The sequence below is a fragment of the Pristis pectinata genome, chromosome 15 (genome assembly GCF_009764475.1).
Source record: "Pristis pectinata isolate sPriPec2 chromosome 15, sPriPec2.1.pri, whole genome shotgun sequence".
NCBI lineage: Eukaryota > Metazoa > Chordata > Chondrichthyes > Rhinopristiformes > Pristidae > Pristis > Pristis pectinata.
Window position 1 is genome coordinate 50137577 of NC_067419.1, and position 24246 is coordinate 50161822.

A 24246-nucleotide genomic window follows, 5' to 3' on the forward strand; every position below is an offset into this window, starting at 1 on the left:
AAATACTTTCATTTTATGTTGTACTGAAGTGGAAATGGAGTGTTTAAAGTCTGAAAGATTTGGAGAAATGAAGCCATTTCGTTGTTTATATCTTAGGATCAGACCTATAAACAAGGGCAGGAAATCCAGGAGGAGTCTGTTAGATGAGGTGTTTGGAGCAGTTACTGGCACAGGGCAGGAGGGTTAGAGTGAGAAAGCTCAGGAAGCGGACAGGGGAATTTAGGGCACTAGAAGTACACCGGGAGCCATGTATAGGAGAGATCGATGGGCTGAAGGGCTTGCTGGGGCGAAGGATGTTTGAGCTGAACTGAACCTTCAATCTCCTCTCCATCCGTTCCCCAGGTGAGCTGGTTTCTCGGGCAATGCATCATCTGCAGACTCTGAGCTGGGTAGACTGCGGCGAGGCTGTGTCACTGCATTACAAACAGGGGCCACTGCACTGGGAGACTGAAGCACTCTACACCCTGTGCTACTTCATGCACTCTGCACAGCTGGAATGGGAGAACCCCAACGTGGAGCCGTCTAAAGTCAGCCTGAGCACAGAGAGGTACCTCGCTGCTGCATCATAGTAACACCCAGCCAGTTAATCAAATCATTTCCCCCGCCGGCATAAAAAATCGACAGGAGTATAAATTGTCTCCATGTGCCTGCTCTGTCAGTCAAGGTTCCTTTCATATCTGTTGATTCCCTTAAAATCCACGTACCTGGGAATCTCCACCCTGAAGATAACGACCAAGTCTCCACAGTGCTCTCGGGTAGTGAATTCCAAAGGCTCACTGCTGAAGAAACTTCTTCTTCTCATCTCTGCCCTGGGTGGTCAACCCCACAACCACGGGAAACATTGTCCCTGCATCGGCCTGTGAAACTGTTGTATATTTCAGTGAGGTCACCTCTCTCTCTTCCAAACTCTGGGACCTTAGCTTGGTCTGCCTAGTCTCTCCTCAGAGGGCACCTCCTCCTCACCCAAGGATATCGTTCCCTATGTTGGATACATGATATTCCAGGCACTGTCTCCCCAGCGCCCTGTATAATTGCAGTAAGACCTTTACTCTTGCCATTTGGACCAAGACCCTTTCAAGTTGCCCGCTGATCTGTACCAGGACACCAGCTCCCTTCAATCTTTCACCATTTAAAAACACACTGTACTTTGATTTGTTCCACGTTATTTTCCACGTCTGCCATGGTGTGTTTAATCCCCCTGAAGTGCCTCTGTGACCTCCACAATGCTCACACAGAAACCCATCTCTGTACTGCCGGCAGGTGGATAAATCGCACAGTGAGCAGATGGCCCAGCACCGATCCCTGTGACATCCCTTTATCCTCAGTCTCCCAACCACAATGTGACCTATTGTGCAGAACAACACAAATATTTCATTTCTGTCATTTCCTTATTCCCTGGTATATTTCCCAGGTTTGTTCCTTCTCAGAGACTTGGTGACGTGGGGGGAGCGGTGAGCAGTTTTAAAAGCGTTTCAAAGTAGTGTTTATTCCCAGCCATAGAAGGCAGGTGGGCTGTAGCGGAGTGACAATCGTGAGTGGTTGTCTTTGAGGTCAAAGTGCTGAAACTTTGTCTCGAGAGGCTTTGGTGAGGAGACTGAGCAGTGGTCAGATAAGGTGAGATCTTTTACTTTCCTCTAGCCTTAGTGGTGTAGAGATGTCAGTGAGGGCAGTGATGTCTGCAGGATGTGGGAGATCAGGGGGACAGCCAGTGTCCCTGGTGACCACCTGTGGGAAGGGTGTCCAGCTGCAGCTCCTGACTGACCACATCGAGCAGCTGCTGTTGGACCCACCCAGGAGCATCACAGTGAGGTGGTCACACCTAAGGTGCAGGCAGCGGGTAGCTGGGTGACCACAGGAAAGGTAGACGGGGTAGGCAGATAGTGCAGGATCCCCCTGTGGGCATTCCCCTCACTAACCAGTATCTTGGTTTGGATTCTGATGGGGGGGAGGGGGATGGCCTCGGCCTTTCAGAGGAGAGCAGCGGCAGCAGCCAGGTCTGTGGTACAACGACTGGTTCTGATACGCAGCAGGGGAGAGTGGAGACGACGAGAGCTGCCGTGATGGGAGACTCGATAGTTTGGGGCACAGACAGGAGATTCTGTGGCTGCAGACAAGTGTCCATGATGGTGTGTTGCCTCCTGGGTGCCAGGTCCTACAGCGTGAGGGTAGGGAATTAGGCAGAAGGTTCAAGGGCTGTAATCTCTGGATCACTCCCAGTGCCCACATGCTTGTGAGGGTAGGAACAGGAGGACAGGGCAGGTGAACCTGTGGCTGAGATGCTGCTGCAGGAGGGAGGGATTGAGGTTCTTGGACCATTTGGATCTCTTCTGGGGCAGAGGTAACCTGTACAAGAGGGACGGGTTACACCTGAACTGGAGGGGGACCAATATCCTGGGGAGGAGATTTGCTAGTGCTACTCGGGAGGGTTTAAACTAGTCTGGCGGGGGGTGGGACCCAAAGCAGTCGTGTGGCAGATGAGAAAGTTGAGGCTAATATAGCAATGTCACTTTTGTTTGATTAAGTATTATCTTTAACAATAACTATGGCTAAACATTAGTCTAGTTTAACATTAAAAAGACCAATATTCTTCATGGGTGCTTGTGCCTTGAAGGAATCTATATTTGTTGTGAACTATTTTGTTGGCTCTTTAAATGTTAGTACAGGAGTAATGACTGTTAGGACTTTTTACGTAGTTTCCCAGTCTACCATAGTCAAATGTTTCTTAAATCTAAACAAAACAAATTGGAGGCAGGCCTCACATTGAACTAATCCACCTATGTTGTTCTGATTACCCTTCCCTTCAGCCCTTTAGCTACCAGACTATGAATTAGCCCTTGGTCATTTCACAGTATTAGATCTAAAATAGCCTGGTGCCTTGCTGGTTCCTCAACTTACGGATCTGGGAGACCATCTGTGTACAGTCCAGGACTGCACCCTCTTCTGTCACTGAGAGTCTCGTTTGTCCTGTCTCCTGTGATCATGGCAATACCCGGATATCCCTAATTCCTCAATTTCTAGTTTCGCACTGTCCCGGGGGGACGGGTATCACACTGTTCCGGGGAGGGGAGGGAGGGGAGCCACACTGTTGGGAGGTGTTGCTGTGGGAGTCCTTGAGAAGTCAAAAGCCGTAGATGTTGGAAACCTGAACTAAAAACAAAGTGGAGGGAATACTGAGCAGGTGAAACAACCTGGGGGAGAGGGGGGGTGATGGGGGGGGTGGGACTGTGAGTCGTGAAGAGGATGCAAAGTGGCTTCGAGGCAACTTCAACTCGGAGTCAGTGGGCACGTACGTGGCAGGTCCAGTGTAACTTTGGGACGAGAGACAGAAAGTTAGTGTTATTTAACTGATAGATTGAGAGATGTTGGTGTTGAAAGGAATCCGGGTGTCCTGTACACAGGCTACTGAAAACCAATGTGCAGTGATCGGGAAGGCAAGTGGTGTGTTGCCGTTTATTACAAGAGGATTTGAGTAACTGGTCTTGCTGCAATTATACAGGCTCGGTAAGGACAGACCTGGGGTATGATGCACAATTTTGGTTTGCTTATCTATGAAAGGCTGCCCTGCCACAGAGGGTGTGCAGTGCAGGTTCCCCATCTGTTCCTGAGATGGTGAGACTGTCACACAAGGAGAGATTGGGCCAACCAGGCCTGTGTTCACCAAAGTCTGGAAGGACGAGAGGAGATCTCATTGCAGCTGACAAAATTCTGACGTGAATTGGCAGGCTGCATGCAGGGTCTTTTTCCGATGGGGGTGTCTAGGGATGGGTGACAGTCCTGGGATACCGGGCAGAGCACTAGGGTGTGAGCTGGGGAAAACTCTTTCCCCAGAGGGAGTGGACCTGTGGAATCTCTTCACTGAATGTATTTAAGAAGGAGGTGGATAGATTTCTAGACACAAAGGGCACCAGTCGGTCTGATAGGGAGTGTGGTGGTACTCAGATGTTATTTGAATGGAGAGCATGCTCGAAGGGCTGAATGGTCTTCTGCTATTTTTCAATGTTTCCATGCAGCATCTGTGGAGAGAGAAACCATTCACAGTGAGTTTTCCTCAGACTGGGGCCATGTTTCAATGTCAGAGGCACCAACGGGGTCTGGAGTGTTGCAGCAGCTTCCTGCAGCTGAGACGACCAAGGCCTCACCTGTCCATCCAGACCCATGGTTGGGTTCAGAGCAGAGTGGGGAGTGGTTCCCGGTGTCCTGCCCAACATTTACATAAGATTAACTGGTCATCCACCTCGGGAACTGTGTTTGGAGCATTGCCCTGCACTGCTGATGTGTGTTGGTAGTTCTGTATTGGAGGGAGGGAGCAAGGGAGGTGGGAGAGGGTGGGGGCATTGGGAGGTGGGGCGAGGGTGGGAGTGGGGGAGGGGGAAGGGGAGGTGAGGGAGGGGTTGGGGGTGGTGAGAAGGGGGATGGTGGGATGGGGAGAGGTGGGGGGAGGATGGGGGAAGGGGTGAGAGAGGAAGGGGTGGTGAGCAGGGGGTAAGGTGGTGAGAAGGGGGGAGGGTGGTGATGTGTCTGTGTTTCAGTCTGGTATCGGCAGCCTGTTACAGTGGTGATGTGCTGTCACCTACAGGCCGTTCCTGGTCCTGCCCCCCCTGATGGAGTGGATACGAGTGGCCGTGGCTCATGCTGAGCATCGCAGGAGCTTTTCCGTTGACAGTGATGACGTTCGTCAAGCTTCCCGAGTTCTGCTTCCTGGAGTCGATTGTGAACCTCGCCAGTTAAAGTACGACGACAACTCCCAATCCAACTCCCAACTCACAACTCAACAGAAAACACTGGAAACGCTCAGGTGAAAGGTCATCGACCTGAAGCATCTGCACAGACGCTGCCTGACCTGCTGAGTGTTTCCAGCATCTTCTGTCTTTGTTTGAGATTTCCAGCATCTGCAGGCTTTTGATTTTCAACTCCAGCTGAGCAGGGTGTGTGGATGAGAGAGTGATGAATCCCTCTCACATCAGAACACTCTCACTGTCTCTGTCAGTGCTGGTCCCTCCCCACTCTCCCTCCCCTCCGCCTCCGGACTGCACCCTCCCTTCCATCTCTGGACTACATTCTTTTACTCGACAGCCATTCAGTTTGCAGTTGCTGGGGCTCAGCATTTGGGCCGCCATTGTCATGGGATAATGAACCAGAGCCCGAGGAAAGGAGACGGGATGGCCAGAGTGCAGGAGAGCAACAACGAAGGGAAAGATAGACCAGGAAGGGAGAGGTAGAGCAGGCATCTTGGAGCCAAGTGCTGATGTAGGAGCAGTGAGTACGGTGAAAGCAGGAGGTTACGGGCAGGGGAATGTTATTCAGGCCAGTCCGCAGTTGGTGACCATCCAGACAGGAGATTGTTGTGGTGGCTGGACCTCCGAGTGGCCAGGTCATTGCTGAGTCATGATGTACCTGAGGTTTGTCTTAAAACGTAGACCATTACAGCACAGTAAGGCCCTTCAGCCCATGATGTTTTGCTGACATTTTATCCTGCTCTAAGATCTATCTATCCCTTCCCTCCCGCATAGCCCCCCATTTTTCTATCATTCATGTGTCTATCTGAGAGTCTTTTAAATGTCCCTAATGTATCTGCCCCCACAACCTCTGCCGGCAGTGCGTTCCATGCACCCACCACTCTCTGTGTTTAAAAAAAACTTACCCCTGACATCCCCCTTATATCTTACTCCAATCACCTTAAAATTATGTCCTTTCATGTTGGCCATTGTCACCCTTGGAAAAAGTCTCTGACTGTCCACTCGATCTATGCCTCTTATCATCTTGTACACCTCTATCAAGTCACCTCTCATCCTCCTCCTCTCCAAAGAGAAAAGCCCCAGCTCACTCAACCTATCCTCATAAGACATGCTCTCCAATCCAGGCAGCATTCTGGTAAATCTCCTCTGTAAAGTCTTCCTTTGTCTCCAGTTATAGAAGTATTTGGATGAATTTGGCAACACACTGTGGTACCTTTGAAGGAGAGAGCTGGGTTTTTGGGACAGCCTCCACCGGCAGCCGACCTGTGTGACAGGTTCCTTGCCTTTCACAGAGCCGATGACTGTTCGTGTGCCTCGCTGAAACTGGACGCAGCAGCAACGGAGGCCAAGTTCCGTCAGGGTCTGGGATTCCGCATGTTGAACTGTGGCCGGACAGACCTGGTCAGCCAAGCCGTCCGTTTACTGGGGTCTGATGGCATCAACACTCGGAGTGAGCAGGTACAGGCTCTGAAGCCAGTGTCAGTGACTGAGTCGGTGGTGACATTCCCTCGCTGTGGGTCTCGTCGGACCACCTCTTACTACATTTCTTCAGCGTCAGGTCAAACCTGGATAAACCTTTTACACTGGTCACAACAGTTCTCGTCCCTGCACACTCACAGAAAAAGAAACCCTTTCTATAATTGAGGATTAGGATATTTCTGACTGAATTGGCACTGAGAATTTTGCAGCATTTGCACAGATTGGGTTGGAATTTGTGCTTGAGGAGCTGAACATGTCACACAGTAATGGCCAGCTGAGCTTCCAAAATTGTCAGTGAACTGAATGTTGAAACCAGGGTCCAGTAAAGCTCCATAACCACTGACTGACTGATGGTAAAACCTGGCAGTTCAGCACGTGGCTCAGTGGGTGACGTATAACGCACTCCCTTCCCACTCACCGGGGTGCTGGTTCCCACTCTCCCTTCACATATTCCTGGTAAATTGGGAAATGTGTTCTAATACGGCCTGACATCTTAAAAAAAAAGTGAATTATAGAAGACATAGAACACTACAGCACAGTACAGGCCCTTCGGCCCACAATGTTGTGCCGACATTTTATCCTGCTCTAAGTGTGTTGGGTATTACTGGAAATAACATCCAATAGCCTGGACGATCTGTCAGTCTGACACTGCCCCGTGTACTGAGGGTGGTGGGTTATTGGAGGTTCACCGTACAGTGCACGGGTCCTTGGGGATGGATGTGGCCGGTAGTGACCACCTTCCCCTTTCTTCCCAGCTTCCTGGGTGTGATGTTGAACATTCTACCGAAGTTGGGAGTTTGATAACCTGCAAGCTGAGAGATAAGTTAATTGATGTTTTATATTCATTGTACGTGTGAGACTAGCACTGACAAACTGTGTAACATGCAGGGTCTGAGTCCACTGATGTACGCCTGTGCCCGTGGAGATGAGGCTATGGTGCAGATGTTGCTTGACGCTGGAGCAGATGTGAACTGTGAGGTAATGCGACGGATGGGGAGAGAGGGCTCCTGCCTGTGGGTAGGTTTCATCAGATGTGGTCAACCTGTGAACCAAAGTAGTCTTCGCCCACACCTTTGTACCCCCTGGGGTTCCTGCCCCCACCCCCCACTCCTCCCCTGCCCAGCATCACCAGTTTGTACTATTGTGGACATGAATCATGTCCTAGAGCAGTCTCCCCTCCCTCTCCACACTCTCTCCATCCCTCCCCTCTCCTCCTTCCCACTCCTCTCCCCTCCATCCTCCATCTCCCTTTCTCCCCTCCATCCTCCCCTCCCCTCACCTCCCATCCTGATGCCTCCCTTCTGTTACCCTTCCCCCCTCGCCCCTGCCCATCTCCCCCTCCCTCCAGCCCCCTCCCTCCTGCCCCACTCCCCCCTTCCTTTCCCACCTGCCCCCTCCCCACCTCCCTCCCACCCCTCTTCCCCCTCCCTCTCACCCCCTCCCTCCGTCCATTGTGACATTGTGAGCTGTTGTGGGGAGTAGTTCCCACCTCAGTATCTCACTGACCTGCACCGACCACCTTGCCGCTGTGGTCAGGTTTACTCATTCTCTCACTAACTTGCACCCACAGGTTCCCAGCCCATCCCACAAGTACCCATCCATCCCGCCGGATACTCGTCATTGGACAGCCCTCACACTTGCCGTCTTGCACGGACACGTGGCCATTGTTCAGGTAATCCTCTCTTTGTTTTCTCTGCTCACAGGGTCACACAGCACAAAAACCAAAGTGTATTCACAGCCTGTTGTACCTTGGTGATCCGAGTGCTTGTCTAGAGGTGAAGGAAACTTCAGGACGTAGGTTTAGGGTGAGGAGGGATTTAGAGGGGCTGGGGGGAGGGGGTCCTATTTCAGCCAGAGAGTGGTGAGTACCTGGACCACACTGCTGGAGGGAGTGCTGGAGGCAGTGTCATGGAGTGGCAGTGCAGTGGAGTGGTGGAGGTCACTGACAGTGTAAGGAGTGTCTGGACGAGCACATGAATTGCCCAGTAACGAAGGCACGGGCCAAGTGCTGGGAGATGGGATTAATGCGATGGCTGCCCCCACCCCTGCTCACACTCCACCCTCCAACAAACCTTCCCCCTCACCAAAACTTACCAGCGTAGGGCATAGATTTAAGGTGAGAGGGGAAAGACTTGAAGGGGACCTGAGGGGTACGTTTCCACATGGAGGGTGGTGGGTGTATGGAACGAGCTGCCAGAGGTGGCAGAGGCGGGTACAGTTACAACACTTGGACAGGTACACGGATAGGAAAGGTTTAGGGGGGATATGGGCCAAACACGGGACTAGCTCAGGTAGGCACCTTGGTCAGCATGGACGAGTTGGACCGAAGGGCCTGTTTCCGTGCCGTATAACTTTGACTCTTCTACATTTATATCCAAATAATTAATGTATATAACAGTCAGGGTCCAGCACCGATCCCTGAGGTACACCACTGGTCACAGGCCTCCAATCACAACAATAACTCCCTGTCATCCCTTCTGTCCTTTAGTACCAAGCCAACCTTGGATCTAGTTTGCCAAGTTAGGAGCCCAGGGGCATTAATGTTTGGGACCAGCCTTCCATGTGGGAGCTTGTCTGAGGACCTGTGTGTTGGTACACCTTCTCCTGCATTGTGTGGCTTTGTTGGGGTGTAGTGGGTGTGTAACCTGAGGCTCGGGAGGATGGAGCTCACCGCTGGGCTGGCGAGAGCTGGAGGTTCTCCCAGTTCAGGAACCCTGGCGAGTGCGGTGATTCTCAGCACCGTGAACTGTTTGGCCTTGGTCAGAACCCCTCCAGCAGAGGGTTCACTCAGTGATGTCTGTGGGTCAGCAGAGCTCCTGTGCACCTGAGAGGTGGGCCCCTTCTTCCCTGACAGGAACTCCCACTCACACCTCAGCCCTGCTCTCACTGCTGCTCACACTCTGGCCTCCAACAAACCTTCCCCCATCCCCAGAACTTCTGATGTCAGTAGACGTTTGCTGCCTCTGCTTTGTCTGTGACAATGTCCTCCCCCGTCTGCAGCTGCTGCTGGACGCTGGAGCCAATGTGGAAGGGTCCCTTGGAGCAGGGGGTGAGAATTACTCCGAGACCCCCCTACAGCTGGCGTCTGCATCTGGTGAGTGCATGGTGGTCACTCACATCCTTCCAGGGATAAGGTAGGAGACCTGTGGTTTACCTCCATGTGCAGAGAATCTGCACGTCTGCTTAAAAGGATCTCCGCACTGAGGGAGGGACCGGTACTGTGGGAGGGTCTCGCTGTGGGAAGGTCTTGCTGTGGGAGGGTCTCGCTGTGGGAGGGTCTCACTGGGAGGGGCAGTACTGTGGGAGGGTCACATTGAGGGAGTTTTCGGACAGGAAGCTGGTGATCATTGTAAAGTTGAGCTTTGTTCTGGTTCCAGGTGATCTGGAGCTGGTCAGTGTCCTCCTGGAGAGAGGAGCTGATCCGATGATGGGCACCGTGTCTAGGAACGGAATCACCACCACTCCCCACGGTGACATGAGTGCATTCAGCCAGGCTGCTGCACACGGCCACAGGTAACCATGGGATTACCCAGAAAACTACCTACACACGGTAGAGGTAACTGAGGGATCACCCAGTTAAGTGAGGGATTACCTAAGTAACCACCTACACATGGCCACAGTTAACCATGGGATTACCCAGCTGTGTGTCAGGTGTGAGGGTCAGTGGGGGAGAGTTGCTGGTGTGAGTGAGGGGGCAGGTACTTGTGGAGGGGCAGCAGATTCACTGGGTGGGATCAGAATTCAATGGGATTGTGTGGGTGAGGGGGTGTTTCAAACTGCCGGTTGGATCAGGCTGTGCCCGGGGCCTACAGTCTCACCGGTACCTGAGATCTCTCCCATATGTTCTGCCTGTTCAGGAGCGTGTTCCGGAAGCTGCTGGCGCACTCAGAGGAGGAGATGAGGAATGTAGTGTCGCTGGAGGAGATCCTGGCCGAGGGGAGGGAGCTCCCGGCCGAGGAGAGGAGACACGCGGGGTCTGTGCCCACCTCTGCCTCTCCCAGTCACAGCAGCAGGGTGCGGCTCAGCGTGCTGAAGGAGGCCATGTACTACAGCGCCGAGCACGGCTTCCTGGATGTCAGCATGGACTGTCGGGGCCTCGGTCAGTGTCACCACCGCCTGTACCCTGTCCCTTAACCAGGTTACCTGCTCGTTATGTGTGTGGGAGCTTGCTGTGCATGGTCCTTCACCACTGTTCCTCTTTGCCAAGTGGTTGTGTGGTCCCCAGGGGGTCCGAGGGTGCGGAGGTCGCCCATCCTTTGCTGCTCTGCAGAACCCATTGGTTCTGATGGTCCTGGACCTGAAGGGGTAACGGCTTTTCTCTCCACAGGTGCCGACTGACCTGCCGAGAATTCCAGCCCTTCCTGTTTTTATTTCAGCTTTCCAGCATCTGTAGCATTTTGTTATTCTTTTTACTTCACCGCTGCCCTCCCCCAGTTCATCTCCCCACCCCCTCCCCCCGATTTCCCCCTCCCCTGGCTCCATCCCCCCCACCCCCTCCCCCCGATTCCCCCCCCCCGGCTCCATCCCCCCCACCCCCTCCCCCCGATTCCCCCCCCCCCCCCCCCCCCCCGGCTCCAACCCCCCCCACCCCCTCCCCCCGATTCCCCTCCCCCGGCTCCATCCCCCCCACCCCCTCCCCCCGATTTCCCCCCACCCCCCCCTGATTTCACCATCTTCAGCCCTGCCTCACCTCTCACATCCCACCTCCCAGCGTCTTTCATCAATCCCCCTCCCCCCCTTCCCCCCCCCTCACCCGAACCCACCCATCACCCGCCAGCTCTTGCTCTGCCCCTCCCCCTGCTCCCTTTTATATCAACTATCTCCCCTCCATCGTTCAGTCCAGATGGAAGGGCCTCGACCCGAAACGTCGACTGTCCGTTCCCCTCCATCGCTGCTGCCTGATCCGCTGAGTTCTCCAGCACTTTGTATCGTCCAGGATTCCTGCCACCCAGGCCATTCCCTGTTCTCTCTTCTACCTTGTGGAAAGCCCGAACGTCCAGACTGGAGAACAGCTTCTCCCCACTGCTGTCAGACTCCTGAACTGTCACCTCTCTCACATCCCCTTCCCGGTGGTGCTGCCTCGCTCTCGGACTCTCCCTCTCTCGGCTATTGTCCCTGTCTGCACTCCTGCAGTTTGCACTGTTGTACTTCGTTCCGTTCTCCTGTTTTATGCTTGTTGCTGTATTTATTGTTGTGTTTACTATTACCACATACACTGTGTGCTCAAAGTCAGAGGCGAGTTTGTCATCTGCACAAGTCCGTGTGTGCACGGGTGCAATGAGAAACTTACCTGCAGCAGCATTACAGGCACAGAGCATCAGATCAGCAGCGTTCACAAGTAAAACATAAACTAAACATAAATTATACACAATTTTTTTTTCAAGAAAGAACATAATTAGAACGAAAAAAAACAAAATCCTTTTTAGTGCAAAGTGATGAAAGTAGTGATAGTGTTGAAACTGTGAGCTTCAGGTGAACAAGGAATCTCAGTGCCGTCGGGTGCATGTGACAATAGACCAAGGTGACCTAAGCACTAGTCCCAGGTTACCTGCACCAGTCCGTGCACGGGTCCCGGCTGGAGAGGTGGTGTCGAGAGGTTGGGGAGTCGGGCGTGCCTGACCGACACTACCTTTGTTACACAGGGGTTCCGTGGAGCCTGCACTCCTGGTTCCTGTCACTGGAGACGGCGTTCCTGCAGCACCGGAGGCCGGTGATCCAGTGCCTGCTGAGGGAGTTCGGCACCATTAAGGAGGAGGATTTCAGTGAACAGCTCCTCCTGCAGGGTCTACCCCTCCTGTTCAACATCCTGAAAGCCAGCAAGGTAAGACTGTTCACAGGAGGAGTGGGAGATGGATGAGTGTTGAGGCAGTGCCCAGCACTTGGTTCCAGATCCGTGGACTCAGATCCACGGATCTGCCTTTTCCCCAGACCCTTAATTCCCCTACTATGCAAAAAACATGTAAAAATGCAAAAATGTTCTGGCATGTATCACAGAAGGAAGTGCCGTGTCCATTTTCACGGACTACATTTGTACATTCTCCCGTGTCTGTGTGGCTTTCCTCCGGGTGCTCCGGTTTCCTCCCACGTTCTAAAAGACATATGGGTAGGTTAAAATGGGGTTTAAAATGGGTGGCGTGGACTCGTTGGGCCGGAAGGGCCTGTTACCACGCTGTAAATAAAATTTAAAATGGCTTCATGTGACAACCTATAGTCTGGGTATTGGAGATTTACAGAAAATAACACAGGCTTTTGGTCACATGTCCGGGCTCCTGGTGACAGTGTCAGTAACCGGGTGTACGTACTGGATTCTTCTCACAGAAATGCTTATGTTAAGATATATTGCGGTGACACTGATGCATTCACTCAGTCTCATTCTGAGTTTTTAATTTCACTCTGATGTTAGAATGAAGCAATCAGTCAGCAGTTGGCAGCAATTTTCGCTCAGTGCTACGGCCCATACCCAATCCCCAAGTTCACAGAAATCAAACGGAAGCAAATTTCTCGGTTGGGTATGTACTCAGAGTTTGCTGAAATTTAACCCTCTTATTTTTTGTTTTGAATAAAGTCTGCTTTTGGTTTTAATTGTAACTTAATATTTAGTTGGCAGATGCTATGATTTAACCCCGTGTCCTGGTGTCTCGATGTGATTTAACCCCGTGTCCTGGTGTCTCGATGTGATTTAACCCCGTGTCTTGGTGTCTCGATGTGATTTAACCCCGTGTCTTGGTGTCTCGATGTGATTGGCATTTACTCTGCCAAGTGAAATGGTAGCAGAAGGGAGGGTCTGGTGTTGAAGGACGGCCAGAAGTGAGACAGGATTGGCGCTCAACAACAGGAATTAGAACCGGCTGTAGTGGGGATCGTAATGGACGGAAGGCACAGCTGGGAGGGACGATGGCATTGGCAGCTGCAACAAGGAATGCAGTGAGCACTGGGGCTTTCATCATTAATGGGAAAAGCAAATTGGCAAAAAAACATAAAAGTAGAAAGAGGAGCAGTCATTTGGCCCTTGTATCTGCTCCAGCATTCAGTGAGACTTCACCAACTGCAGTAGGCGTTGGTGCTCACGGAATGGATTTGAGATGTGCAGAGCCCAACGGATCTGTTTTAACTCTGGTCCTGACATGGAACAGGATTAGTTACAGATCCTCTCAGGAAAAGTTATCACACAGTTACACATCGTTTGAGAGGGACAAAGTCCAAAAGCAGGTATGAGAAGTGAGTTGGGTTTAGATGAAAATTAGGTTAAAAGGTACAGCAGTAGCTGAGTGGTGGCAGACGTAAAGAAAGAAAGAATTATCAACAACTGTATGTTCCTGTGTGAAATAAAGACTCCATGGAGAAACTGATCCATCTGTGGCTAACTGGGACAGTAGTGCAGCTCCAGCTACGGGAGTTTGCACGTTCTCCCTGTCGGTTCAGGTTTAGAACATAGAATACTACAGCACAGTACAATGTTGTGCCGACATTTTATCCTGCTCTAAGATCTATCTAACCCTTCCCTCCCACATAGCCCCCATTTTTCTATCATTCTGTCTAAGAGTCTCTTAAATGTCTCTAATGTATCTGCCCCCACAACCTCTGCCGGCAGTGTGTTCCACGCACCCACCACTCTCTGTGTAAAAAAAAACTTACCCCTGACATTCCCCATATACCTTCCTCCAATCACCTTAAAGTTATGTCCCCTCGTGTTAGCCATTTTCGCCCCGGGAAAAAGTCTCTGACTGTCCACTCGGTCTGTGCCTCTTATCATCTTGTACACCTCTATCAAGTCACCTCTTATCCTCCTTCTCTCCAAAGAGAAAAGCCCCAGCTCACTCAACCTATCCTCATAAGATGCTCTCCAATCCAGGCAGCATCCTGGTAAATCTCCTCTGCACCCTCTCTAAAGCTTCCACATCCTTCCTAGAATGAGGCGACCAAAACTGAACACAATATTCCAAGTGTGGTCTAACCAGAGTTCTATAGAGCTGCAACATTACCTCATGGCTCAAACTCAATACCCTGACTAACGAAGGCCAACACACCACACGCCTTCTTAACAACCCTATTGACCTGCACGGCAACCTTGAGGGATCTATGGATGTGGGCCCCAAGATCCCTCTGTTCCTTCACACTGCTAAGAGTCCTGCCATTAATCTTGTATTCTGCCTTCAAATATGATCTTCCAAAGTGTATCACTTCACACTGATCTGGGTTGAACTCCATTTGCCACTTCTCAGCCCAGCTCTGCATCCTATCAATATCCTGTTGTAATCTACAGCAACCTTCTACACTATCCACAACACCACCAACCTTTGTATCATCAGCAAACTTACTAACCCACCCTTCCACATCCTCATCCAAGTCATTTATAAAAATCACAAAGATCAGGGGTCCCAGAACAGATCCCTGCAGAACACCACTGGTCACTGACCTCCAGGCAGAATCCGCTCCATCTACAACCACCCTCTGCCTTCTATGGGCGAGCCAATCCTGAATCCACACAGCCAGGTTTCCCTGGATCCCGTGCCTCCTCTTTCTTTGTACAAACTGAAGATGTGCGGGTCAGTGGGTTAATCAGCCACTGAAAGTTACCCTGAGGGGCTAGTTGGGGGGTGTAGAATCTTGGGGGGGAGGGGGGGTGGCGGTGGGGGAGTGGGTGTTGATGAGAATGTGGGCAGAGTAAAATGGGATTAGTGTGAATGGTGATAGAGGGTCAGTGCAAACTTGATGGGCAGAAGGGCCTGTTTCCCTGTAGGATGAGTCCACGACTCGATGACTAAGGCTCCAGGTTAAGTATTATTTAACTTAAAAGAAAAAGCTTACAAAGTGGCAATGATTGTTAGTAAGTTCGAGGGACCATTGAAAGATGATCAAATAATTAATGGAGAAAACGGACTGAGAATAAACTAACGAAGTATAAATTCAGAGTGCATCTGTGCAGATACTGCTAAAAGCAAGCAGCAGAAGCGAATATTGGTTCCTTAAAAACTGAGGCACGAGAATTGTTCATAGGAAATAAGGCTTTATCTTGGGCAGTGGGGAGACGGTCCTGGGGTGTTGGGGCAGTGGTGGGGGATGGTCCTGGGGTGTTGGGGCAGTGGGGGGGGGACGGTCCTGGGGTGTTAGGGCAGTGGGGAGACGGTCCTGGGGCGTTGGGGCAGTGGGGACACGGTCCTGGGGCGTTGGGGCAGGGTGAGAGAGAGATAGGGTAACTGTTTCTGGTTGGCGACTTTTTATCAGAATTGATGAAAGGTGGTGAAGCTGAAATATCCTTTCCCCACAGATGCTGTCCAACCTGCTGAGTGTTTCCTGCAGTAACGTTCCCAAATCCCCAGGTGTTGGCAGGGAAGGAGGGGTTGCCCCATGGGCATTAACTGTCCCATAGGCTGGGCCCCTACTCACTGGATTTCAGAGGAATGAGGTTCTGCTATTTAAGACTGAACTGGGAGGGAATTTCTGTCCTCGCGGTGTTTGACTCCACTCCCGAGAAGCTTGTGGAAACTGAGTAATTTGCCGGCCGATCCAGGTAATTTCAGGATGTCGGGAGTTTTGGGGGGAGTGCAGCTGAGGACAGCGATGGGTGGGGTCAGCTCAGGGGCCGGGTGTCCTTGACATTCCCTGAGTGGTGGACATCCTGCGCCCTGTGGTCACTTCATTCTGCTGCCTGTGTTGTTCCCAGATCCACACTTCCTGAATAACAAGGAAATGTCCGACGTCACCTTCCTGGTGGAAGGGAAGCCATTTTATGCTCATCGTGTGCTCCTGTTCACTGCCTCACCAAGGTAAGGTTCTTCTTTGTGAAGCAGGGCTGGGTGGGTGTGACCGATACCAGCGTGGGGTGGGACACACACCGGTCTGGGACAGGAGATACCCGTCTGCTGATCTTGCACAAGGACAGTGAGTGAGACTGGTTTGAGGTGGCACAGAGAGTCACACAGCATGGGAACAGGCCATTCAGCCCGCCATGTCCACACGGACCAGTGGACACCCAGTCATATTAATCCCATCTCCCAGCACTTGGCCCATAGCCGTCCGGTTGATCAGTGATTCAAGTTCTCGTCCAGACACTTCCTAAATGCTGTCAGTGACCCCGCTTCACTCTCTCAGGCAGTGTGTTCCAAGTCCTCACTGCTCTCTGGGTCAAGAAGGTACTCCTCAGATCCCTCCTCCCTCACACAAAATCTGTGTCCTCCAGCTTTACTCACCTCTGATATGGGGGAAAGTTTCCTGCAGTCTCCCCTATCTGTACCCTTCATCATTGTATACACCGCAGTCATGTCCCCTCCTAACCCCCTCTGCTCCAGGGAGAACAGACCCGGCCTCTCTGTTCTCTCCTCATAACTGAACTGCTCCATCCCAGGCAACATCCTGGGGAATCTCCTCTGCACCCTCTCTAGGTCTATCACATCCTTCCTGTAGTTCCCGGGTTTGGAGCAGGCACTGGGCTGGGCAGATGTTTTGTGAGGGATGGGGGTGACGGCGCTGACGAGGGGTGATGTGGGGCTCAGGGCTAGGCGAGTGTTTTAGAGTTTGCAATGACAGATTGCATCTTACAAGGACTTACCAGGTGCTCCAGAGGGATAAGGAGCAGAGGGTGAGGTGTCTCACATTAGCAGAGGCCATGAGAGGTGAACAGGTTTCTGAGGGTTGGAGCTGGGGACTGTTCCCGAGATCGGTGTTGGGGTACAGTCGGAATCCTGATTGAAGCCCTGGAGTGCAGGTGGTGTCATCTGGGGTCTGTGTCTGTGCGTGCCTGTCTATCTGTGTGTGTGTGTGCGTGCGTGCGCGTGCGCCCTGTCTGGGGCGGGATGTGTGCCCTGTTTTGGGGTGGGGTGTGTGTGTGTCTGTGTGTGTGCGTGCGTGTCTGTGTGTGTGCGTGCGTGTCTGTGTGTGTGCATGCCCCAGCTGGGGCGGGGTGTGTGCCCCTTCTAGATGGTGTGTGCCTGTGCGTGCACTGCCTGGATCCCGTTGGTACTGCTAGGGACCCCCTCCCACTTTGTATTGTGTCTAGACTCTGATGCTAACTCTGTTAGTTAGCTGGGCCTTAAGTGAGAATTGGCCCGACACTGACCCATTTCTGTGGTTTCTGCAGGTTTAAGATGCTGCTGTCGAGCCGAATGCCCTCCGACAACCCCTGCAGTATTTTTATTGAAATCAGCCACATCAAGTACAACATATTTAAGGTGAGAAACCGGCTCCAGTGGTTCCAGCAGTTGGGTGAACCCCAGTCTGTCTCTCCACCAGACCGACCTGTCGGTGAAATGTCTCTCACTCTCGGCTTCTCTCCCCACTCGGGTCGGGGGTCTGCACTCGGCTCCCACGCTAAACAGAGCCTTGCCTTGGTTCTAGTGCTGGTGTCCCACTGCCTCCTGTCCTCCCCACTCCTGCTGGAAGTGTGGCTTTTATCCAGAGGCTCCCACTGTCCACTGTAGCCTGGACCTTTGACTCTAAACTTGCCCAGTTTGGGAGCCTGGTGTTTAGTGGCCACACCACCACAGGCTGAATCACTGCTTCAATGTGTTTCCGTTATTGGCTGTGCAGTTGTAAATAAGCGAGATGTGGTCAACCCTCACAGTGCTGCCCACGTGCTTATCTTTCTAACACTTTATCACAGCTGTTTGGGGGCAAATTGTTCAGCGTTTTGCAGTGAGGTCAGAGTGTTTCCCATCTGTTCATTAGTGGGCGTGCTGTGGTTCAGTGCTCTGCTCCTGCTGTGCCCGGTGTAAAGCCCAGCTCTCTCTCTGTAGATGGTGATGCAGTACCTGTACTACGGAGGGACAGAAACCCTGCAGATTCGAAGCAGCGACATTCTGGAGGTGGGTTGGGTAGCCTGGATGTTCATGTCACTGATTGCCCTGTTGGGTGGGACTTGGATCTTCCTGTGCAGGTGAATCGCATGGAGTTCATGGCCTTGGGTCAGGGAGAGGGTGGGGGCAGGAGTGTGAGGGTGTGGAAGGCAGGGAAAGAAAGTGAGGTGGAGGGGTCAGTAGTGAGCGAGAACGTGGGAGTAGGCAGGCAGGGTGGAGGGTGGGGGAGAGTGGGCAGGGGGAGAGGGTGGTGGGGGAGGGCAGGCAGTGTGGAGGCGGGTGGTGGGGGAGGGCGGGCAGTGTGGAGGCAGGTGGGGGGGAGAGGGTGGGCAGTGTGGAGGGTGGGGGAGGGTGGGTAGGGGTCAGAGGGTGGGTAGGGGAGAGGGTGGATGGGGAGGGTGGGCAATGTGGAGGGTGGGGGGGAGTTGGTGGGGGGAGAGGGTGGGCAGTATGGGGGGAGGGGGAGAGGTGGGCAGTGTGGAGTGTGGGGAGAGGGTGGGTGAGGGAGATTGGGCAGTAGAGGATGGGGGAGGGTGGGAAGGGAGAGGGTGGGCAGGGGGGAGACGGTGGGGGAGGGTGGGCAGTGGAGTGTGGGGAGGGGGAGGGTAGGCAATGTGGAGGGTGGGGGAGGGTGGGTAGGGGTCAGAGGGTGGGTAGGGGAGAGGGTGAATGGGGAGGGTGGGTGGGGGGAGACGGTGGGCAGTGTGGAGGGTGGGCCGGGGATCTGTCGGGAAGAGAGTGGGGAGTGCGGAGTGTGTGGGCAGTGTGGAGGGTGGGAGCAGGGGGGCATTCATTGGCTGATGTACCCCCCAGGTGACCATTGGGAAGTACAGAGGGTGGGGAGTGCAGACAGAGCGGTTGGCGCTGGGGGAGCCCAGCACTAACCATACTCTGCCATCTGACCCTCAGGGCCCCCCCCCCCCCCCCCACTGCCGACCATCCTCAGTATTGTGGATTGGTCAAACACGCCAGCCACAACGTGAGGGAAATTGGGAAGGATGTGGAATTCCCACAGCAGGATGTGAAAGGGATCACATGGGATCCAGGGGGAGCTGGCCAATTGGATACAGCATTGGGTTGGTGGAAGGAGGCAGAGGGTAGTGGAGGGTTTTCAGACTGGAGGCCTGTGACCAGTGGTGTGCTGCAGGCATCGCTGCTCAGGCGGTCTCCTGTTTGTCATCTATATGTTAACAATTTGGATGAGAATGAAGTTGACATGGTCAGTAAGTTTGATGACACCAGAATTGGTGGTGTGGTGGACAGTGACGGAGGTGTCTAAGGTTACAGCAAGATCTCGATCAGCTGGGAAAGTGGGCAAGGGAATGGCAGGTGGAATTTAACTGGGATAACTGCAAAGTGTTGCATTTTGGGAAGTTAAGTCAGGGCAACACAGGTAGACCAGGTGGTGAAGAGGGTGTATGGCACACTCGCCTTCATGGGACAGGGCACTGAGTATAGGAGTTGGAACATGATGTTATAGCTGTACAGGACATTGGTGAGACCACATCTGGAGTACTGTGTGCAGTTCTGGTCGCCACGCTGTAGGAAGGATGTGACTAAGCGAGAGAGGCTACAGATAAGATTCAGAAGGATGTTACCTGGACTGGAGGGCTTGGGTTATCAGGAGAGACTGATAGCCTGGAGCTGTTTTCCCTGAAACAAAGGAGGCTGAGCAGTGACCTTATAAAACTACAAGGGGTTTGATGGTTACAGTCTTTCCCCAGGGTAGGGGAGTCTAAAACTAGTGGACATAGATTTAAGGTGGGAGGGGTGATAGCCAAAGGGGATCTGAGGGGCAAGCCCTCATGAGAGGCTCATCCAGAAGATTGAGATGCATGGGATCCATGGTGACTTGGCTGTTTGGATTCAGAATTAACTTGCCCATAGAAGACAGAGGGTAGTGGTGGAAGGGTGTAATTCTGGCTGGAGGTCCGTGACCAGTGGTGTTCTGCAGGGATTGGCGCTGGGACCTCTGTTGTGCGTGATATATATCGATAACTTGGATGAAAATGCGAATGGGCAGGTTAGTACGTTTGTGGATGACACAAAGATTGGTGGTGTTGCAGAGAGTGTAGAAGATTACCAAAGGATACAGCGGGATATAGTTCAGTTGCAGATATGGGCGGAGAAATAGATGGAGTATAATCCAGCCAAGTGTGAAATCAAATGTAAAGAGACAGTATACAGTAAATGGCAGGACCCTTAACAGTGTTTGATGTACAGAGGGATCTTAGGATCCAAGTCCATAGCTCCCTGAAAGTGGCTGCACAAATCAATAGGGTGGTAAAGAAGGCATATGGCATGCTTGCCTTCATTAGTCGAGGTATTGAGTTCAAAAGTCAGGAAGTTATGTTGCAGCTTTATAAAACTCTGGTTAGGCCGCATCTGGAGTATTGCATTCAGTTCTGGTCGCCCCATTATAGGAAGGATGTGGAGGCTTTGGAGAGGGTGCAGAAGAGGTTTGCCAGGATGCTGCCTGGATTTGAGGGCATGAGCTATAAGGAGAGGTTGGACAAACTTGGATTGTTTTTTCTGGAGTGTTGGAGGCTGAGGGGAGACCTGATAAAAGTTTATAAAATTATGAGAGGCAGAGATAGGGTAGACAGCCGATATCTTTTTCCCAGGGTTGGAATGTCTAATACCAGAGGATGTGCATTTAAGGTGAGAGGGGGGAAAAGTTCAAAAGAGATGTGAGGGGCACGTTTTTTACACAGAGCGGTGGGTGCCTGGAATGAGCTGCCTGGGGTGGTGGGAGGCAGACACGATAGAGGTGATTAAGAGCCTCTTAGGTAGGCACATGGATGTGCAGAGAATGGAGGGACATGGGCACTGTGTAGGCACAAAGGATTAGTTTAGTTTGGTATTTAACATTGTGGGCCAAAGGTCCTGTTCCTGTGCTGTACTGTTCTGTTTGTCACCCAGAGGGTGGTCCGAACATGGACCGAGCTGCCAGAGGAAAGGTCCATAGATAGGAAAGGTTTAGAGGGCTATGGACCAAACGTGGGCAACTGGGACTAGGCCAGGACTTGGTTGGGTCAAAGGGCCTGTCTCTGTGCTGTGTGAATCTATCAACCAATGAGTAAGTTGGAGAGAAGCGAAGGGGCAATGGGACTGAAGGGGCAGTGTATACTCGATGAGCCAAATGGCTTCAGTGAGTGTCGTGATGTAACCAGCCAATCAGGGCTGTTGACGGGGACTGGACAGGATCTGGCGGGAGAGGAATGTTCAGGCTGCGGGGACTGGGGGCGATGGGTCGGGTGGATCGCTCTGGGCTTCTAGCGTCACCGATCTCACCGGCTCTCCTCTTGCAGCTGATGTCAGCCGCACACTTCTTCCAGCTGGAAGCTCTGCAGCGACACTGTGAGCTGGTCTGCACCAGGACCATCAGCGTCGAGAACTCTGTGGAAGTGTACAACCACGCCAAGGTAAGGCGCTTCCCGCCCTCCTCCCCCCCCCCGTCTCCTCCTCCCATGGACCCTAAACCCCTCCCCCTCCCTCCCTCCCACAGTCCCCACCCTCCAACCCCCCCCTCAGCCTCCCCCTCCCTCCCCTCCCACACAAATACATGGCTGCCCACCCCCCCCCCCCCACACAAGAAGGCAGGGTTGGTTGTGAAGTGGCTGAGGCGTCGTGGGGCAGTGGGTGTGTTGTTTGTACACCCCCGGGTTGGATCTGTGGGGGGGGGTGGGGGGACGAATCCGCCGGGGGGAGGGGGGGTGGGGTGGTGGTGGGACAGATCCACAGGGAGCGGGGGCGTGGGGAGAGCCTGTCGGTGGTTCTATGGGCTGGAGGAGGGTGCAAATGGGGGCACAGCCCCACCCCAAGCCCACAGCCCGTGCCTGAGGACACCTGGCGCGGGAGGGACGAGCTGGGGCTTCCACTGTGGCCCTGGGGACAGCGAGGGAACCCTGCGCCCCACAGCCGTGGGTCCGTGGTCAGTGACCCCCTATCCCCTCGGGAAGGTCTCTCCCCTCATCACCCCCCCACGTCCCCTCCCCCCTGCTTGTCACCCCCCCGCTCGTCCCCCCCACTTGTCCCCGCTGACTGTGTCCTGTCTCTCTGCAGTTCCTCGGAGCCGCTCACCTCTCCGCGTTCTGTGAAGGGTACTTCCTGAAGAACATGGTCTCTCTAATGGAGAATGAGGCGTTCAAACAGTTACTGTACTCCTCTACAGAGGAGTCCCAGGGACACCAAGTGCTGCACGATTTAGAGACGGCATTAGCAACCAGGATCCAGTCGATTCACCTCTCCTCCTCCAAGGGATCCATTGTGTGACCACTGAGTGTCGGCAGGTGTCGACCCTGGTTCACTTGGGCAGTGTGGTGGAGGGAGAGTCACCGACTGTCTCCGTGTACAAACTCGTAATGACCTCTGTTTCTCATCGTCCCAGTGGATGGTTCGACCCTTGGCTCATCACGTTGTCAGCTCTGGGGAAGGGAGAGACAGGCCCAGGGGCTGAGGCTGCCTCAGTGTGGGGCTGTTTGTGTTGGGTCAGGGCAGTGCCGGTGTCTCCGGGCAGGGTGAAGCCCCTCTGGGCATGGGGTGGGGTCCCCTCCTTCAGCAGTGGAGGAGATATTAGTGTCTCCTTCACGGGGGCTGGGAACCGTGGCCATTGTTGTACGTTGGTGCCCAGGGTTGATGGTCTCAGTATGTCAGGCACTGCGGCTGATGCTTGCCAGAAAAGCCCAGAACACCCGTCCGCAGCATCAAGTCATCCAACCGATCCTCTCCCTGCACTCGGGGTGCAGCGTTCCCACCGGTGAACACGGCCCCACCAGTGAACGAGTTCCCACCGGTGAACGCGGCCCCACCAGTGAACGAGTTCCCACCGGTGAACACAGCCCTAGCGGTGAACACGGCCCACCTTGCCCCCATTGGCTGAGTGTCAGAGTTTACAGTTCGGGATTATCAGTACGGACTGGTTTGTTTTTACTGACCAGATAATTTGGAAAGTAGAGAAAAATCCCTCGATACGGTAACCACATCTCCACAGTGTTGCATTGAATGGAATCAAATGCACATACGTGTAGTTACCAAAAGTGGCGGAGAGAGAGGAAACTCGTCCTGTCATTGATAGGAGTGACCGTAAGTAGGTACATCAGCCCTTTGGATTTAATAACATTTTGGGAGCTCGTTCATACCCAGGTGGGTCCATGAGTTGGGTGTTTGTAACCCTGGGACGGCCTGTATACAGGGGTATATTTGTCAGTGTGGAGGTCCCCCTCTCCAGGAGCTGGGGTCAGTTATTGAATCTTAAACTATGCAAAATTATAGAATGCATCTGATCTTGGGATATAACAAAATATATCGATATATTTCTTTAATATTCCTTATATAAGTATTTGTGATATTACAAAAATGTTTGAGCTGTGTTTGACTGAGATACAAGTTGTGTTATTGGAACAGACAGCAATGGTGGTGTGGACACAACCTGCTTATTGCAAAGTTTACACCATTTCATTCTGATTCTTGTTAAAACCATTACAGCAGCTAAAGCAGCTCAAAGATTATTTATTTAAAATTTATTCACACTGTAGAAAGCAGCAATATCTGAGAAGTGACTATATTTTGATAGATTGAAGTTATAGCTTCTAAAATAGATTAGAAAGATGAATCTTTTTATATAAAGCTGGTTTAATGAAGCCTTTGTGTTTTCTGTTGGAGTAACTGGAGGTTCTGGGGGGAGCCCTGCATTAAAGGTGCCACAGGGATCAGAGAGATGCTCACTGTGGAGGTGGACTTCCCGGCCTCTGTCCTCAGGACAGTGGGTTTGAGAGAAGTCTAACCACTCATCACACAGTCACTCCTCGGCCGAGGCTTCTTCACATTGTTACTGTCACCTGCTCCAGAAACTGTTCTCTGAGCCTTCAGGAAGAAACCAGTGACCAGACATTGTGATTCAGTTTTAATTCCTGTTCCTTCACTTTTAGGGGGCATTGCCCAGTAAGGGAGAATGATCCCAATTAATGACACCCCTTCTACGTTCGAAGGAGGCTGAGGGTGGGGGCAGTGACTAACCTTCCCGGTCACCAAACGTGCCTGAGTTTGTATCCAGTATTCCATCACAAGGTCACAGCACAGTGCTGGTCCAGAAACACAACCTGGAAAACGCGCAAGTCCACAGATGTTGGAATCTGAAACAAAAACAGAAATGCTGGAAGAACTCAGCCGGTCGGGCAGGATCTGTGGAAAGAGAAACCAGTCAAGGTGTTGGGTCAGAGACCCTTCCTCAGCACTGG

The 24246-nt window shown here is 52.6% G+C and overlaps 1 protein-coding gene across 2 annotated transcripts in view; it reads left to right on the forward strand.

Annotated features, from left to right (window-relative positions):
* Positions 1-23649, forward strand: part of btbd11b (BTB (POZ) domain containing 11b) — a 66903-nt gene extending 43254 nt beyond the window's left edge. Inside the window, exons 3-17 of one of the 2 annotated variants that reach the window (XM_052030439.1) lie at positions 343-547; positions 4577-4729; positions 6029-6194; positions 7104-7193; positions 7786-7887; positions 9216-9309; positions 9593-9728; positions 10073-10314; positions 11858-12036; positions 12619-12724; positions 15880-15982; positions 17293-17383; positions 17948-18016; positions 21319-21432; positions 22073-23649. In XM_052030439.1, the coding sequence (XP_051886399.1) occupies positions 343-547; positions 4577-4729; positions 6029-6194; positions 7104-7193; positions 7786-7887; positions 9216-9309; positions 9593-9728; positions 10073-10314; positions 11858-12036; positions 12619-12724; positions 15880-15982; positions 17293-17383; positions 17948-18016; positions 21319-21432; positions 22073-22282 (2060 nt within the window). In that variant the 3' untranslated portion in view covers positions 22283-23649. The remainder of the gene's footprint in view (positions 1-342; positions 548-4576; positions 4730-6028; positions 6195-7103; positions 7194-7785; positions 7888-9215; positions 9310-9592; positions 9729-10072; positions 10315-11857; positions 12037-12618; positions 12725-15879; positions 15983-17292; positions 17384-17947; positions 18017-21318; positions 21433-22072) is intronic. The other variant, XM_052030441.1, reaches the window with a different exon arrangement.
* Positions 23650-24246: the final 597 nt, after the last annotated feature.